The sequence below is a fragment of the Cyphomyrmex costatus genome, unplaced genomic scaffold, assembly GCF_001594065.2.
Source record: "Cyphomyrmex costatus isolate MS0001 unplaced genomic scaffold, Ccosl1.0 scaffold122, whole genome shotgun sequence".
NCBI lineage: Eukaryota > Metazoa > Arthropoda > Insecta > Hymenoptera > Formicidae > Cyphomyrmex > Cyphomyrmex costatus.
In genome coordinates this window covers 1,284,723-1,299,789 of record NW_017275196.1, presented here as the reverse complement: position 1 = coordinate 1,299,789, position 15,067 = coordinate 1,284,723, and the positions used below count along the sequence as shown (strand labels likewise).

Sequence of the window (15,067 nt, the reverse complement as noted above, 5' to 3'; positions counted from 1 at the left end):
TGTCTGAAGGTTCAAGTCTCGCTTGCGAAATATACAAAAATTGCGAAGAAACTCAGAACAATTCAAAGAGAATTACAAAAAAAAACGACAACAAAGACAGCGAGGTGCCCGAGACCTTACCGACGAATTTCGAATTTCACAAAGACGTTCGCCAGCAGATGGCGATTACGCATAAGGCGTCGTTAGGATGATAAACAACGTCGCGGCCTTCAAATCCGTGTCCAATCGTCAGTGACCTCCAAGACTTTTCAAATTTGAACGTGAAATCGATCGACTGTTATTATCAAAACCTAAGTGGGAATGTGGGTTATGCGTGATCGCGTCTGAGCGAGCGGATCCGTAGACTTTACGTGACTGTGTAACGATGAGAGACTGCTGATACAAGTGATAAATCCGTTCCACGAATTGTTCGTCGTACCATCGCCACGATTGGAACAAAGGATCTATACAATGTTTACTCCTGTCAGACCTAAGAATCCCGGCGTGCTAAATGACACAGTGTTGAGCACTCCGCTACCACAGGCAACGTCCACTGCTTGCAGAAAAACCACGTATGTTATCTCAGGCGTTCTCTGAAAAAGTCATCCATTTCCGCGAATCAACAGGCGTTTCGTTAAAGAGCCTTTCCCTTTTGAGTATCAATTATTCAAATCAATTGTTGTCCTGCTATCCACTGATTTTTCAGTAATATACTCTAATAACACTTCATTAAAATATTCATTACGTACAGAATCACAAGAATTACAGTTGATTTTAGGTAATAGTTACTTTCGATTTTCACATAAGTGGCACTGGGTTTTTACAAATGTATTTTACACTCAGATATAATGATATTGTTATTCGCTTACTTTAATAAAAGACTCAGTAAAACATATGGAATTGAACTTGTACAGATTGTAGGTAAAAACTCAGTTGAATCTCATTTGTCAGAATAAAAAAAACATGCATTCATCAGTTGAGTTATGACTTCACAAATGAGAATTATTTGAGTTTTGGTATAAATGGAAAGCAACTATTATTTATGGAGGTGGATCTTAAAGATATTTTGTTTCAGGTTGGAGAACAAATTCAGTGATAAGCTGCAATCAAGTGAAGAAAAACTCAAGCAGGAGCTATCATTTGACAATGAATCACAGAAAGAGGATACCTCGTTAGGTCTTCTTGATAATATGTCAGGTAATGAGATCTTTCAAATTTATGAGTATTAAGTCATTAGAAGAACATATAAGAGTCAGACGCATGTGTAGGAACATAAAATGAATAAAGAATTTGATCTTAGAACGTATATACGTTAAGATTCCTATTATTCTCAAAGCAGATTTTTAAAATGTTTAAAATTACATGTTTTGATTGTATTTTCAAGTCTTCTTTAAATTACAGGGTACATATTATTAGTAAACAAGAATTCAAACATCTTAAAAGTTTTCTTCATACGGTCATCTAACTGCTTGTAAGAAGTTTGTTATGATGCTAGGAATAATTTGGCATGAAGATTGTTAAAATGTTCTTGAATTCTCATTTATTACAATCTGAAGAGGACTTGAAAATATAGCTGAAACATGTCATTTTATGAATTTTGAAAATTATTTTGCAAATAATGGAAATCTCCACATATATAATGCTTCTAAGATTAAATTCTTTATTTGTTTTGCACTCCTATATTTGAATCTGACTCTTACATGTCTATTTTAACATATTAATTTGTTGCAATTTGATAATAAGAATCCTATTTTTAATACTTGTTCATTAACATTATTGTATTAATGAAACTATACTAATATGTGACATTGATGACAGATCTCACGAACATAAGCACACCAGAGGATGAGCAAAAATTGAATTTTTCCAGTATAGATGTAGAACTTGAATATGCCAGAAAAATTCTTCAGAAATGTAGCGATAAGAATTCTGCTTTAACCACAGGTAAATAAAAATTGAAAGAGGATATACAAGAATATATTATATGTATGCATAAATTAATTCCAATTTTAATTTAAATGACAATTGTTTTAGACACAAATAAAGAAAATAATGCTAATGTGCAAAATATAACAAGTAATATGCCAGTGTCAAATTTTACTTTACCAATTGAAGCTTGTATGTCTGAGTTAGACAAGGAGTGCAATATGAGTCATTCGGTGAGTAAATCTAGTATATAGCTAATGTAGGTCTCTATGTGTGATTTAAATATGATTTATAAATATTCAAAAAATTAGAATATTTTAGAAAAAGTAAATTCCAGGTTACTTTTGAACCCAATGAAATAACAGCACGTTCATCTGGTGTCAGTAATAGTGCTAAAAGACAATCTCTTATAAACTTATCTTTTCCTGGCATTAGTTTTAATAAAAACGACATAATGACACAACTTAATAACGAGATGATGACAGAAGAATTTTTATCTAATACAAAAGGGGCTGAACAGTTGTCGATGGATCAGACTTGTTTTGCTCCACATCATAATTTTACATATTGTACATCAGGCACGAAAATAGGAAAGCAAAAAGATTTAAGTATTCTTTCTGGTATCATTGGAGAGTTAGATTTATCAATCGAGTATGTATGTTTTTGTATACATATGGATGTATTATATGAAATACATGTTAATATAAATTAAGGTCTAAATTATAGATCTTGTTCTGGACGAAAAGTATCTGTCGGCAGATACTTTGAACGTAAATCCGATGATTTAGAAATGCTAGGATATGGAAAAGTAAACTCAAGTCTTAAGGTTTTAGAAACCCCTATAAAAACAGGCAAATTACCAGTATTAGTTGAATCGACTGTCTCAACAGATGGTAATTATTAACAATCGTTAATTAAATAAAATTAAATTTCCTCATGTACACTAAAAATTATATTGTAGCAGCAACATCGACAATGGAATTGACAGAGAAAGAGCATACGCTTAATCCCAATATAACAAGAGACATTGATGAAAATAGTATTATAAGTTTAAACACTATTGTTAATACTTTAGAAGATGTTAATAGCGGGACACCACGGCGAATAATTGATCAGCTTTTAATGGCACAGAAGAAAAAATATTCTCAAATGTATAATAATATAAGAAAAGAAAACTCCAATGAAAAGTCTATTTTAACAATGTCTGTTGGAAATTCAAACAAGTTTGATGACATTAATATAGAGAATCTTACAGCTAAATTATCAGCAGACAGTAAAACTAAAAATGAACCTATAAATGAAATTGTTAATATAAAACGGGAACGTAGAAGCGTATCATTTCCTTCTAATCAAAATGTGAAGAAGGCCGAATCCTTCACGAATATACCTAAAAAGAAAATGTTAGAGGAGAATTCATATGATGAAAACGTGGTACCTTCAGTTAATCAAGATATAGGTATGTAAATTGAGATTTTTACATTTGATTCTTTTATGGATTTTATTGCTCAATATAGTGTTTCAATTTTAATGTTCATATATCTGATATTAGTATATATTATACAAAATATTAGTATATTGTAATCAATTTTTTTATAATTTACTTTTAAAAGATTAAATTAGAATTTGATATATAAATATCTTGACATATGACTTTTTAACAACTAGGTGTATCATCAACATCAGATCATACATTTTCTTTACAAAATTCCACATTACCATGTAGTGACAAATTGACTGCATTGTCCTACGTACCATTTAAAATGAACAGGAAAAGTTTTGATGAAGAAAGCTATAAAAATTTGAATATACAAAATAAAGAAGAAAATATTTCTAATAGTATGATAAGCTCATCGCTCTCAGTGAACAATATGGATGCGCAGACTGATTCAAGTAATATAGTTCATTTTACTAACTCAAATTATGATAGATGTGCTTAGATATGATAATTTTTTTTTTCCAGAGAACGTCGTTTTTGGTAAGAATACTGAAGAAGCATGCAATTGTGTTGTTGGTATGACGAATGAAGTAAATGTAGAACTCATAAATAATGGAGATAGATGGATCACGTATATCTTTAAGTTAGTTGAAGTAGTAGGAGATATACGAAGTATTGAATTAAATATTCCTTCGAAGGAAATTTTAATAAATTCTAATAGTACTCAATCCACAAAGGTATAATTCACTATCAACTGAAAATGAATTTTACTTATAACAATAATAACCGGACTGTTTTTTTTTTTAGATTGAAGTAAAAGTAATAAAAATGTGTAAACCAATATTTGTAGTACTAAATATAGTTCTATCAGATATGGTAGCAAAATCAAAATGGTCTATGAAACACATAATCTTTGTTAATCCAGAGCAACTTGAGCTTGATATTGTATGTCCTTCTGACAAACAAAACTTGAATTTTCAGTACATCGGAGACGAAACAACCAAAGTTCTGCCTATAACATTTCTTAATAAAAACAATGTTGCTGTACCAATAAAACTGTCAATATTAGAAGTGAGATATGAATTTAATAAAATGTAATTGGATCAATGTACTGAAAACTGATTATATATTTTTAACTCGTAGGAAGTCACAAATATGTTTAGTATTGATGGATTAACACATTTTCTACTTGAACCACTTAAAAAATGTATTACTAACATAAAATGTGAAAAATCACGATCTACATCAGTAGGTAAGTATTTTTTATACTGGTTGTATAATTTTGTATACAGATATTGGTTTATTGGAGATGTAAGAAAGTTTTGTTAAATAGATTCTCCGCAAAAACAGCCACAACATTGGAAGGGCAAACTAATTGTATGTGTACAATCTAAGGATGACACTATATTACTTAAAAAAGAAGTGTCTCTTTACGCACAAATAGGTATTTGTAAGATCCAAATCATCGACACAGAAGTACCGATAATTGTTTCAAGACAGCAAGGAAAATCGATAAATATTATTAATTCGGGAAATATGGCAATTCAAGTGTTCGCAACTATCGTACCATTTGAAGGACATACAAATGCAACGCAAGATTTTTTTATAAAGCCAGATAATATATTTTTGCAAGTTGGAGAAAGGAGTTCATTCTTAATTGTATATAAACCACAATTTTCAGATGCAAACTTTGTAGATAATGAAAAGTAATGATTAATTTCTAAATTATAAATTTATACTTTAACCATATCATACTATTTAATTATTTATTGTTATTTTTTCAGATATGCAAAGATTAAGTTAGTTGCTGGAAACAATGTTTACCACTACATTATAAGTACTAAAAAATTATTAGAATCAGAACAGGAAAATTATGTACGTTGTCATACGCCTAATAATGCCATATCTCTAAGTCCAGCAACATCGCCACAAAGTGTAACATCTAATAGGTAGGTTTTTAATGTTTTTATGAGTTTGCGCACGCATGTGTACATGCGATATTATTATTATTATTATTATTATAATAAGTAATAATATATTATTATTATTATAATAAGTAATAATCTTTTTATGTATAGATCTGGACCTTGCGATAGAAATTCACCAATCAGTACAGTATCTAGTTTGGCTGTAGCAGGACATGTAATTCCAATCAGAGCTACACACGCTGCCCTAGTATGGAATAGTGTAAAAACAGGAAAAAGTGAAACTAAAGAATTTACAATTCGCAATACGAGTAATAACAAGATTAAAATTCAAATAGATATATGTGATGACAGTAAGAGTTTTAAGGTATTGTATATACATATATATATTTTGTTATTTCTCTATGTAGTCTATGTAAAGAAAAAGTAAAACAATTTACATCAATATCTGTTACAGTTTCTCGGAGATAAACAATCTATCAACACAAGCCTAGTCCTAGTACTGCAACGTCAAGAAAGTAAAACACTTGCAGTTATATTCAGTCCATATTGTATGGGCTCAGTAGTTGGAAAAATCACTATCAAGCATTATACAAGAGGGAGTAGTGATTCTCAACAGTTTAAAAAAGTAGGTATATTTATAATGATAACTTACTACTTTTTAACAAGAGGAAGAGAATATTTATAATTTCAATTGACACACAGATACCTTTGTATGGATATGGAGGTTGCAGTAAAGTAAAAATTTCGGGTCCATTTAAAGATTCGAGTAAAAAATTGTGGTTGTCACTTGGCAATTTATATTCCGAAACTATGACATTGAGCGCTGGTATTAGACTAGATAACATTGGTGACTTACGTTCATTCGCCAAAATCACGATCATACCGAAAGGTTTGATTAATCTTCCTATTCTCTTTATATGTTATTATATCAATATGAGTTACACATAGATATATATATAAACGAAATAAAAATAAATTCATATATTTTAGTTTTTTCTCCAAAAATGGATTCCAGTTGGCACATAAATCCAAAGGAAATAATACTTGATTCGAAAGAATCTCAAGAAATAATAATACAATTTCATCCAAAGAGAGAAGACTTTGCGTTACTGCAACGTTCGGAAGTGTCGCATGTGGCAACTATAAATGTTACTTATGGCGATGAACCAACCCGCTGGCGAATACGCAGGTAAACCGTACATTATATATTCAAATAGACATTTATTGGCACGCTTTTCAAACTGATAAACGTACTCTTTTTGTTAGTAATAAACAATACGTTAAACAAGGGCGAAGTAAGAGTTAGATTATAATTAAAAATCTAATTATAATAACTCTGATAATTTATTATAATATATTGCGAAGAATGTCACGTAATTTTTGGCGTTTCGTCCCGGTTTCCACTACAATGCCTTACTGATGAATCCAGTAGTGGAAGCTGGGACGAAACGCCAAAAATTACGTGATATTCTTCGCAATATATTATAATAAATTATCAAAGTTATTTAATTAGATTTTTAATCTGACTCTTCACCCTTGTTTAACATATTGTTTATTATTATATAAAAGAGTCCTTAAAGTTTTCAATTTATTTCTTTTTGTTAGATTGTATAATAAATTTAAAGAGTCAGGTGAATCGATTGAAAGTGAAAATGAAGCATTCAAGAATATTGTGCATCCCATATGTAAAATTTTTCCTGGAGAGCAATTAATTCCTGGCATAACGTCAATTCGCGATTCTATTGTAAGTTATATAAATAAATTATATCATTTAGCCTCATTACTGTTTATATAATAATGACAGCGTGTATTTAAATAGCAAAATCTAAATGATCTCTGCACTGGCGTTCATCAATATGAGATAATGCTCACAGTGGAGGCATGTGCGGATGAAACTTTACCCGTTCATTATGATACTGATGAATCGGAAATGTATCAGTCTCTTATTAACGACACTACATATTTAGATGAAGCAGGTGGAGCAAGTTTCTTCGTATCTCAGTAAGAGATTAAAAATTTTTTTCTTTTCTAATATGCATATTTCTCATTATGCTTTATATCAGATTTTTTATGACTGTGTCAATTTAAAGATTTCTTGTTAAAATATCTTGTTAATATTTTATTACAGAACTACAGAATATGAAGTTCAACATCCTGAATTGCAAGATCAATTCACCGTAACTCCGTATACCATCACCCTGACTCCTCCAGTTAAAAATGAAGCAACCGTGACTATTCATAGCTTTTTCAAAGAAGCAGAACCATTTGAGACCAGTCTATCAAATTCAGATTATTTCAGTGTTGTTCCTGCAAAAGGAATGTTATCTAGTAAAAAGAAATTTCCTTTAAAGATACAGTGTTCACAGAAACTAGATCGGAATATGCAAGCTGTACTTGCAATTTATACAGAAAACAGTAAACAGGATGTGTTGATTAAAGTCACAGTTAGGCGATAATAATCCGTTATGCAAGTAATATTTATTTATATAACTATTGTAATTTTAAGAATTTTACAAAAATGATATTTTTTATTAATGTAAAATGACGTTTTTACAAACTATCACGTGTTTTTCTTCAATATATTCCTTGTTATTTTAGTCTGTTTATTATTGTTACTTAAGTTTATCGCAGAAGTTGTTAATGACGAAGTAATTTTAAATTGCGTTGCGTGTCTCTCTTTTAAAGCTAGTATTATCGATATCATATTTTTCACATCGTCAATCCCCGAATGTAGACGTCCTTTTAACGGAATATTCAATCGCACAAGCATGTCCTTTAAACTCTTGGGGTAATATCCGGTAGATTCGCAAAATGTGTGCTTCAAATCTATCCACTGCTTGAACTGATCTGGTAAAGTAATACCATCCAGATCACATTGACTCGGCAGCATAGTTTTTAAATCCCAATTACCGCATGTGACGAACGAGCTCTTCTCAGGTTTGTCAAAGTATCCTCCCTTAGTCAACCATTCACAGAAATTTGAAAATACATCCGTAAAGTAAGGCTGATCATCCACCATCTCCTGCATGATTCCGGTTAATTCTGTGCAGAACGGCGTGAGAGTGGGATGGACTCTGGGTTTCACATAAGTGTGAAACGTGTCCTCCAATTTCCACTCGCAGGTGGACAGCACTGCGCATGGTAGCTCGATAATCTCCTGTGGCCTGAGCACCTCATACCTCTCGCATGTGGCCTCAAAGTCCATTACAAGAAGATATTCAAACTGTTGTGCTACCTCGCGGAAACGATTGATCATCGTTCTGGGATACCTTTGGAGAACTCGATGGGCCATGCTTATCCTCTGTACAAGTGGATCATATCCCTGTGTAGTTTTCAAACAAAACAAAAATTTTTAGATGAAGTTGTTTGGCCTAGTTTGTCCCTTATTTATTTAGTTTTTCAGTAACTTTATTACTTGTTTGTTCAATCAATTGTGAATAAATTTATCACGACATTAAATTTTATGCAAAATATGCTGTATTTATTATTACATCAAGGTTGTTGATCAGTGTACATAATCAAAAGAGCAAAACTATGAAACTGTGTGATTAAATACTATCGAGTAGCCTTAACCCTTAACTGTGGATATGTTTTTATTGCATACTGGTAGATAGGAACTACTTTTGACAAAAAAAGAAAATAGCTTAAGGCTTAATTACTCTTTGAATTCTTTGGAGGAGAGCTCATTCTAAGGAATGAGAAAGCCAGTTTGATAAAAAAAAGAGGCTCAGTTTTCAATTTTTAAGATCCTTCGATATAAGATTAACTTTAATCTCAATGTAACCTTTTTTCTTTTTTTAATCTTTAGAATTAGAAAAAGATAAATTGAACCGAGATTACAGTTAATTTTACATTAATAGAACCAGGCCTGAGACTTCACTCCTCAGAATGGGATTCTCAAGGTGAGATTTAAAAGTTTTAGAGAGTAGATAATATGTTTTTATTGTACACCAGTGGCTACGACTTCCACTTTTAAATATGAAAAAAAGAAATAAAAATAATTGCTCTCCACTATGTAGATGTTCCTGCTGATAAATAAAGTTTGATTTAAAAATAGGTGTTGATCGAGTTTGGGAAAAAAAAGTGGTAGAAATTCCAGAGACTCAAAAGACAACAAATAATCCCATCCACAGTTGAGGTTAGAACTCTCATAGTTTGAAAACAATATATCTTTCGACGTTACCTAACAATCAATTCTTTTGTGAATTAATGCAATTCTGTTAAGAGAAGTTCAAATTTGAACACGAGTGCGATAAACGCGCGTCAAAACGATTTCACAATTTGTGGAGCGAAACTCTTGGAATCTCTCTCTCTCATGTTGTCATCGCCATGTTCTGCGTGACGGCGCAACCGGCGAAACGCGCGGTAAGAGTATAACCTTCAAATTATTCAAACGGTTCAGCGTGATATAACCTTAATAAAAGTTGAAGGCACATTATTCCACTAACCGGTGGATATAGAAAAGTCAAACGGAATATTGAGAGTTGACGATTTTATAGCACGATGACGTCCAGCAATGAACAAGTAAATTTACCATGGTGAGTACGAAACTCGAGACTCGATCAAGGAACACCGACTGAGAATCTTTTCGTATTTTAGGGTCGAAAAGTATCGTCCTAAAAGCCTGAATGAGCTTATTTCCCATGAGACAATAATAAAGACAAGTAAGTAAACGACGCAGGTAAATAGGACGCGTAAATATACATAATTCGCTTTATTATACGTTGAGAAAGGAATTGCTTGTTGCAGTAAACAAGTACATTGATGAGAATCAACTACCGCATCTTCTCCTCTATGGACCACCTGGGACAGGGAAGACCAGTACTATACTGGCGTGTGCTCGTAAACTCTATACTCCAGTTCAGTTCAATTCAATGGTTGTGTATCTGTCATTGAATAATTCTATGTCTCTTTATGTCATTCATTTTCCTTACTTTACTTACATGTATTCAGGTATTAGAATTAAATGCTTCTGATGACAGAGGTATAGGTATCGTACGAGGCCAGATCCTGAGTTTTGCCAGTACAGGCACTATGTATAGATCTGCATTTAAATTAATTATCCTGGATGAAGCTGATGCAATGACGATCGATGCTCAGAATGCACTCAGAAGAAGTAAGCATGTTATCTTAATATTTATAGATTATAAGGTATCAATTAGACATTAATAAAAATTAAGTTATTTTGATATTAATTTCAGTTATTGAGAAATACACAGATAATGTGCGTTTCTGTATTATATGCAACTATCTAAGTAAGATTATCCCAGCTCTGCAGTCTCGTTGTACTAGGTTTAGATTTCTACCTCTTGCAGCAGAACAAATAATACCAAGACTGAATCACGTCATTGAAGCAGAGAAGTATGTGAATGATGATTTATTTATATGATATATCTAATTACTTGATTTGTTTTTATCCCAAATCTTTCATTAATAAACAATTTTTTTTAGTTTAAAAGTTACAGAGGACGGTAAGCAAGCACTGATGACGTTAAGTGGCGGTGATATGAGAAAAGTAATAAGCGTACTCCAAAGTACATGGTTTGCTTATGGTGCTGTGAATGAAGAGAATGTGTATAACTGTGTTGGACATCCGTTACCAAGAGACATAACTAGTATTGTAAATTGGTTGCTAAACGAGTCTTATGATACATGCTACAAAAGTATCCTTTTATAGTAACAGAGATTTTAGAAATAAGATACTTTTGATCGGTATTCACACACACACTTTAAGATCGTCTTAAGTAATGTTTTAAAATGCAATCAGAATATTGTTTTGTGATTGGTTTATGATATTTCAGGGCTGTACTTAAGACAGTCTTCCATATAAGAACCAATTATGAATACTGGTATTTATGTCAGATTTTATATAATCCTTAATATATATTAACACAGAGATTCAAGAATTGAAGTTAAACAAAGGACTTGCACTGCAAGATATATTGACAGAAGTTCACTCATATGTAGTTAAAAGTATGTATCGTGTTCAATATGTATTCGAAATATTCGTAATTATTACTATAATGAGTATGTTTTTAGTTGATTTTCCGGATCAATCAACTAGTGACTTACTGTGCAAAATGGCAGAGATAGAGAAAAGATTGGCTTCTGGATGTCGCGACTCCATTCAAGTAAATTCTCTTATATCAGTATTCCACAGTGTTCGCGATATTGAAACGTGATATCTTCTGTCACGCGGATTGGAAGATATTTTGTAAATCTAAAAATACTCTGAATATACTCTTTTAAAATAAAAACTTGTTTGGTATGTATATACATATATATTAGTGACACCGATATATGAATAAAGAGAATAATTTTACGGTGGAATAATTTTACTATCTAAAAAAATAAATTTTTAAAGCAAAAAATCTTCCGTAAAAGAATAACAATCCTTATTTTTTCTAGAAAAATTTGATAAGTACATCATGTATATGTCAAAAAATGTAATAAAATTGTACAATACAACAGAGCTGATTTACGATCAGTCTATAACTTCATTCCCCGTAGACTATTTTTTTCCTTCAGAAATAATAGATCTACAAGAGCAATGTATATCTTAGATACAATACGAGATTGCTATCGTCGCTTGGCTTCTCGGCTTAATTGCATTCTGGCGTGCGCCTTATCGACATCGTACAAAAATTTAAAAATAGCCCGTCAAAGTATAAGTAGCGAATCAGTCGAGTCACCATCGATTCCTCGGTGTCATAAATTATAGCCCCCATTCCGTTCGCCGCCACCCCTCTTTCCGTCGTTGCCCTTCGGGATCGTGATGATATCCTTACGTGCGCGGAAAAGTGCAAACTTCATTCAAGAGATGATAACTTTCACGAGCAGACAGCAAACATGGATCAGAGGGTCGGGGGAGAACTCGGCGGCGTCGGGCTACAAGTCTGCAATCAGTGTATTCCGTACTCCTGCAAGTAGGAGCGGACCGACAGTAGCCCGGCAAATGTCGTCCAATCAGCACGCGATCGTTCGAGCATCACGTCGACGGGAACCACATCGAAACTTTGAGCATGCGAGCCTCGTGTAAAGATCCTGTCGTAGAAATTTAAGGCTGACCTCACGTAAACATTACTCTTCATGTGGAAACCACACGACGCAATGTAATTAAAATATCCATGGAGTAGCTTGATTTAATATTTGAAAGTTTTCGTGGAAACGTAGAAATATTGTTCACAGAAGAAATCCGATCGCGACACAATTTATTGACAATTTTGTTAAATGAAATCTGTTTCGTTAATCATCTGAAGGTGATGGGTCTCTAAATTGGATCTATTCAATTATATTCTTTATGTTACATCAAAACGCACTATGAAAAATCCCGGTGAAATGAGTTAGTTTTCACGGTTTTTATACATATATAATGTAGATTCTAATATGGTGAACAAAAGATGTTATAGACACATGATTTAATTATTTTTTAACTATGGTATATCAAAACTGTAAAATTTGTACTCACAGAGTATCTTTGATACACCGTAATTAGAAAATTATCAATTATTGAGTCCTGTGTCTATAGTATAACATCTTTTGTTCATCACATTTTAATAGCACTTTCGATCGTAGCGGGTTTGAGCTGACCTAGGTCGGATTAATGACGTTACATACTCTACTATTGGTTGACGTTACATGTTCTACCAATAGTAGAGCATGCACGTCATTAATCCAACCCAGATCAGTTTAACCTGCTACGGTCGAAAACGTTATAAGCCACATTATAAGTAAAAATTAATTAATTTTCTTTTTCTACATAATTAGTCCTTTGAATTATTAAAATAAACTTAATATTCATTTTTTATACGACTTATTTTAGTTCCTTGAAATTAATTAGTGCCTTTTAGTCAACATAAATTAAATAGACCCAACATCAATAACTTTGTTACAGATTTTAACATCATCTTCGAAGGGTTAAATGAAGATCCTAACCGCGTAATGCACTTCTGTTGCCGCTCTCAATCTCTGTATTAATTAACAGCTGCGTTCAGCGGAAAAAGCAGCTTTGTAATTGTTGTAAAATTCTTTGATATGATTGATCCTTCATTCTTCATTAGAATCATATTAAAGAATCGTAAAATAATTGCAAGGCTACTTTTTCACAGCCATTTTTGGCTGTTGTAGTTTTTAATTTTCTACTACTTCGGAAAGCGGTTGTTCTTTTCGATATAAAATATTCGGCGCGAGAGTTCCTTTCGACCCGTTACTTACACGAGCTGCGTCTGCAGATTGTATAAAAAATAGATGCGCGCTAATAGGGAACGAGAGGTGACGAACGTCGAGGAAAATCGAGGAACTTTGGCAAAGTTAATTATGCAAATGTTTTCGCGTGTATTTTAGCACAGAATCGAAGGGTTTAATGGATAAAATGAATCGCGGGAAGATATCCGCTTTAATTCACGTGGCTGGCATTCGCGTATATCTACGCGTCGGTAGCGAACTTGTGCGACAAGCGTTACAGCTGTAGATGCGAGAGGAGAACATAAAGCGGCTTATATCTTCTACAACGTGGCGGGACCCATCATCCCCCGTACCGCTGTAAACCTATATGCAATCCGTGCTAGTGGAATGACCCAACACCAGTCCCGGCACGCCATTAACTCCCCTCCCTCCGCGTGCAATCCACCGTACGTGTACAATCCGTCGTACGTACAATCCGTCGTATTTTCGTCGAATGTTGCGAATATTTTACCGAACGGAGCTTATACACGCGCAGGGGCTCTGTCTAAATTTAATACGTTCTTCCGCCGATGCGTGGACGACGTGCCATTTTCATTGCGACGTTAAATCCTTGATCCTTTCAATGAGAATCACGAAGTCTGACAGAGTTATTAAGGTTCGACTTAATCGCGGGATTATTTACGTTTATTGAGAAGATTAATAAACGATTCGCGCTAATAAATAGCATAATCTTCCCTCTCCAGCCGGAAATGATTGGTCGATTGACGTTGAATCAACATCGATTCGACATTGGTCGATCAATCATTTCTGACTGGGTAGTCCTTGTTTCTCGCGATTGATTTTCGGTCAATTTTATTTTAGCAATTATTTTTCCGATCGACTTTCCGATCTAATGAGCAAAATGCTCACATCGGGAACGAAACTTCCTTCTTATATTATACCTCGATTGGAAAGAAAAATCGACTCATTATTCATCAAAGAACTTATCGTTAAAACTTGTTGTACCGAAGATAGGATACTTTACATGTATAAAATATTTTAATCGCCCACTAGTGCCCTTTCCTCCTCTCCACTCGCGTTTATCATAAAAGAGCCGGAGACTGGGCGTACTTCTCTGAAGTGGAAAGATCGGCGAGCTTCGAGTAGTATAGTGGATTTTGCTTCCGATAAAATGAATTATTAATCCCTCTAATTCATTTCGTGAGTGTTATCATGCGCAAATTAGACCTCGATAAGTGCGCGCCATGGCTAACGCGAGATTATAATTATTCATCTCCTCATTAAGCAGCATTTCGCATTAACAGCGTTCGCGGAACAGCATTCGCGCGAGAGAGCACGCGCAGGTGTATATACTCGCGAGAAAATAAATAAATAGATAAAGCGCGCGAAAAATTGATAGGGACCAATCGTGGTAATTAAAATGGATATAGTCCTCCATGAGCGCGTCGGGTGGATCCCGCAGAAATTCCGGCCCCGCATATCGCGCAATCCGGGATCCGTTATTAATAATCGATGCTGACCCTCTGGAGAAGGGGGTGGGAGTGCATCGAAATTAATCGGGGAAAAGTTCTCTCCGTTCCTCATAAAAGCGCGCGAGGCCACATATTCTTCGAAT

General features: G+C 33.5%; 3 protein-coding genes across 3 annotated transcripts; 2 read left to right on the top strand and 1 right to left on the bottom strand.

The window, feature by feature from the left end:
- Positions 1–280: 280 nt before the first annotated feature.
- spd-2 (spindle defective 2) lies at positions 281–7,724 on the top strand. Its single transcript, XM_018547600.1, has 22 exons — positions 281–551; positions 1,055–1,176; positions 1,798–1,923; positions 2,014–2,138; positions 2,243–2,556; positions 2,632–2,798; positions 2,867–3,056; positions 3,234–3,361; positions 3,571–3,795; positions 3,866–3,993; positions 4,039–4,077; positions 4,148–4,411; positions 4,484–4,592; positions 4,674–5,046; positions 5,125–5,289; positions 5,419–5,632; positions 5,723–5,893; positions 5,971–6,157; positions 6,259–6,457; positions 6,874–7,012; positions 7,088–7,269; positions 7,397–7,724. The coding sequence occupies exons 1-22, from the start codon at positions 451–453 to the stop codon at positions 7,722–7,724; spliced, it is 3,996 nt and encodes a 1,331-aa protein (XP_018403102.1). The 5' UTR covers positions 281–450.
- A 104-nt stretch (positions 7,725–7,828) lies between these two features.
- On the bottom strand, positions 7,829–9,601 carry LOC108780016 (ERI1 exoribonuclease 3). The gene is made up of 2 exons (XM_018547590.1): positions 9,452–9,601; positions 7,829–8,590 (listed from the first exon to the last, which is right to left on the bottom strand). Exon 2 carries the CDS (start codon positions 8,558–8,560, stop codon positions 7,829–7,831), a length of 732 nt encoding a protein of 243 aa, XP_018403092.1. The 5' UTR covers positions 8,561–8,590; positions 9,452–9,601.
- A 74-nt stretch (positions 9,602–9,675) lies between these two features.
- On the top strand, positions 9,676–11,457 carry RfC3 (replication factor C subunit RfC3). Its single transcript, XM_018547912.1, has 8 exons — positions 9,676–9,806; positions 9,868–9,932; positions 10,018–10,145; positions 10,222–10,384; positions 10,470–10,629; positions 10,720–10,931; positions 11,164–11,241; positions 11,308–11,457. Exons 1-8 carry the CDS (start codon positions 9,772–9,774, stop codon positions 11,448–11,450), a joined length of 984 nt encoding a protein of 327 aa, XP_018403414.1. The 5' UTR covers positions 9,676–9,771; the 3' UTR covers positions 11,451–11,457.
- The last annotated feature ends 3,610 nt before the right edge of the window (positions 11,458–15,067 follow it).

Bases quoted from the DNA above. Each gene is read 5' to 3' on its own strand.
- spd-2 (XM_018547600.1), top strand. From the start codon at position 451: ATGTTTACTCCTGTCAGACCTAAGAATCCCGGCGTGCTAAATGACACA. The intron at 2,139-2,242 runs GTGAGTAAATCT...AGTAAATTCCAG, and splicing joins AGTGCAATATGAGTCATTCG to GTTACTTTTGAACCCAATGA. The intron at 6,158-6,258 runs GTTTGATTAATC...CATATATTTTAG, and splicing joins AATCACGATCATACCGAAAG to TTTTTTCTCCAAAAATGGAT.
- LOC108780016 (XM_018547590.1), bottom strand. From the start codon at position 8,560: ATGGCCCATCGAGTTCTCCAAAGGTATCCCAGAACGATGATCAATCGT.
- RfC3 (XM_018547912.1), top strand. From the start codon at position 9,772: ATGACGTCCAGCAATGAACAAGTAAATTTACCATG. The intron at 10,146-10,221 runs GTTGTGTATCTG...ACATGTATTCAG, and splicing joins CAGTTCAGTTCAATTCAATG to GTATTAGAATTAAATGCTTC. The intron at 11,242-11,307 runs GTATGTATCGTG...GTATGTTTTTAG, and splicing joins TCACTCATATGTAGTTAAAA to TTGATTTTCCGGATCAATCA.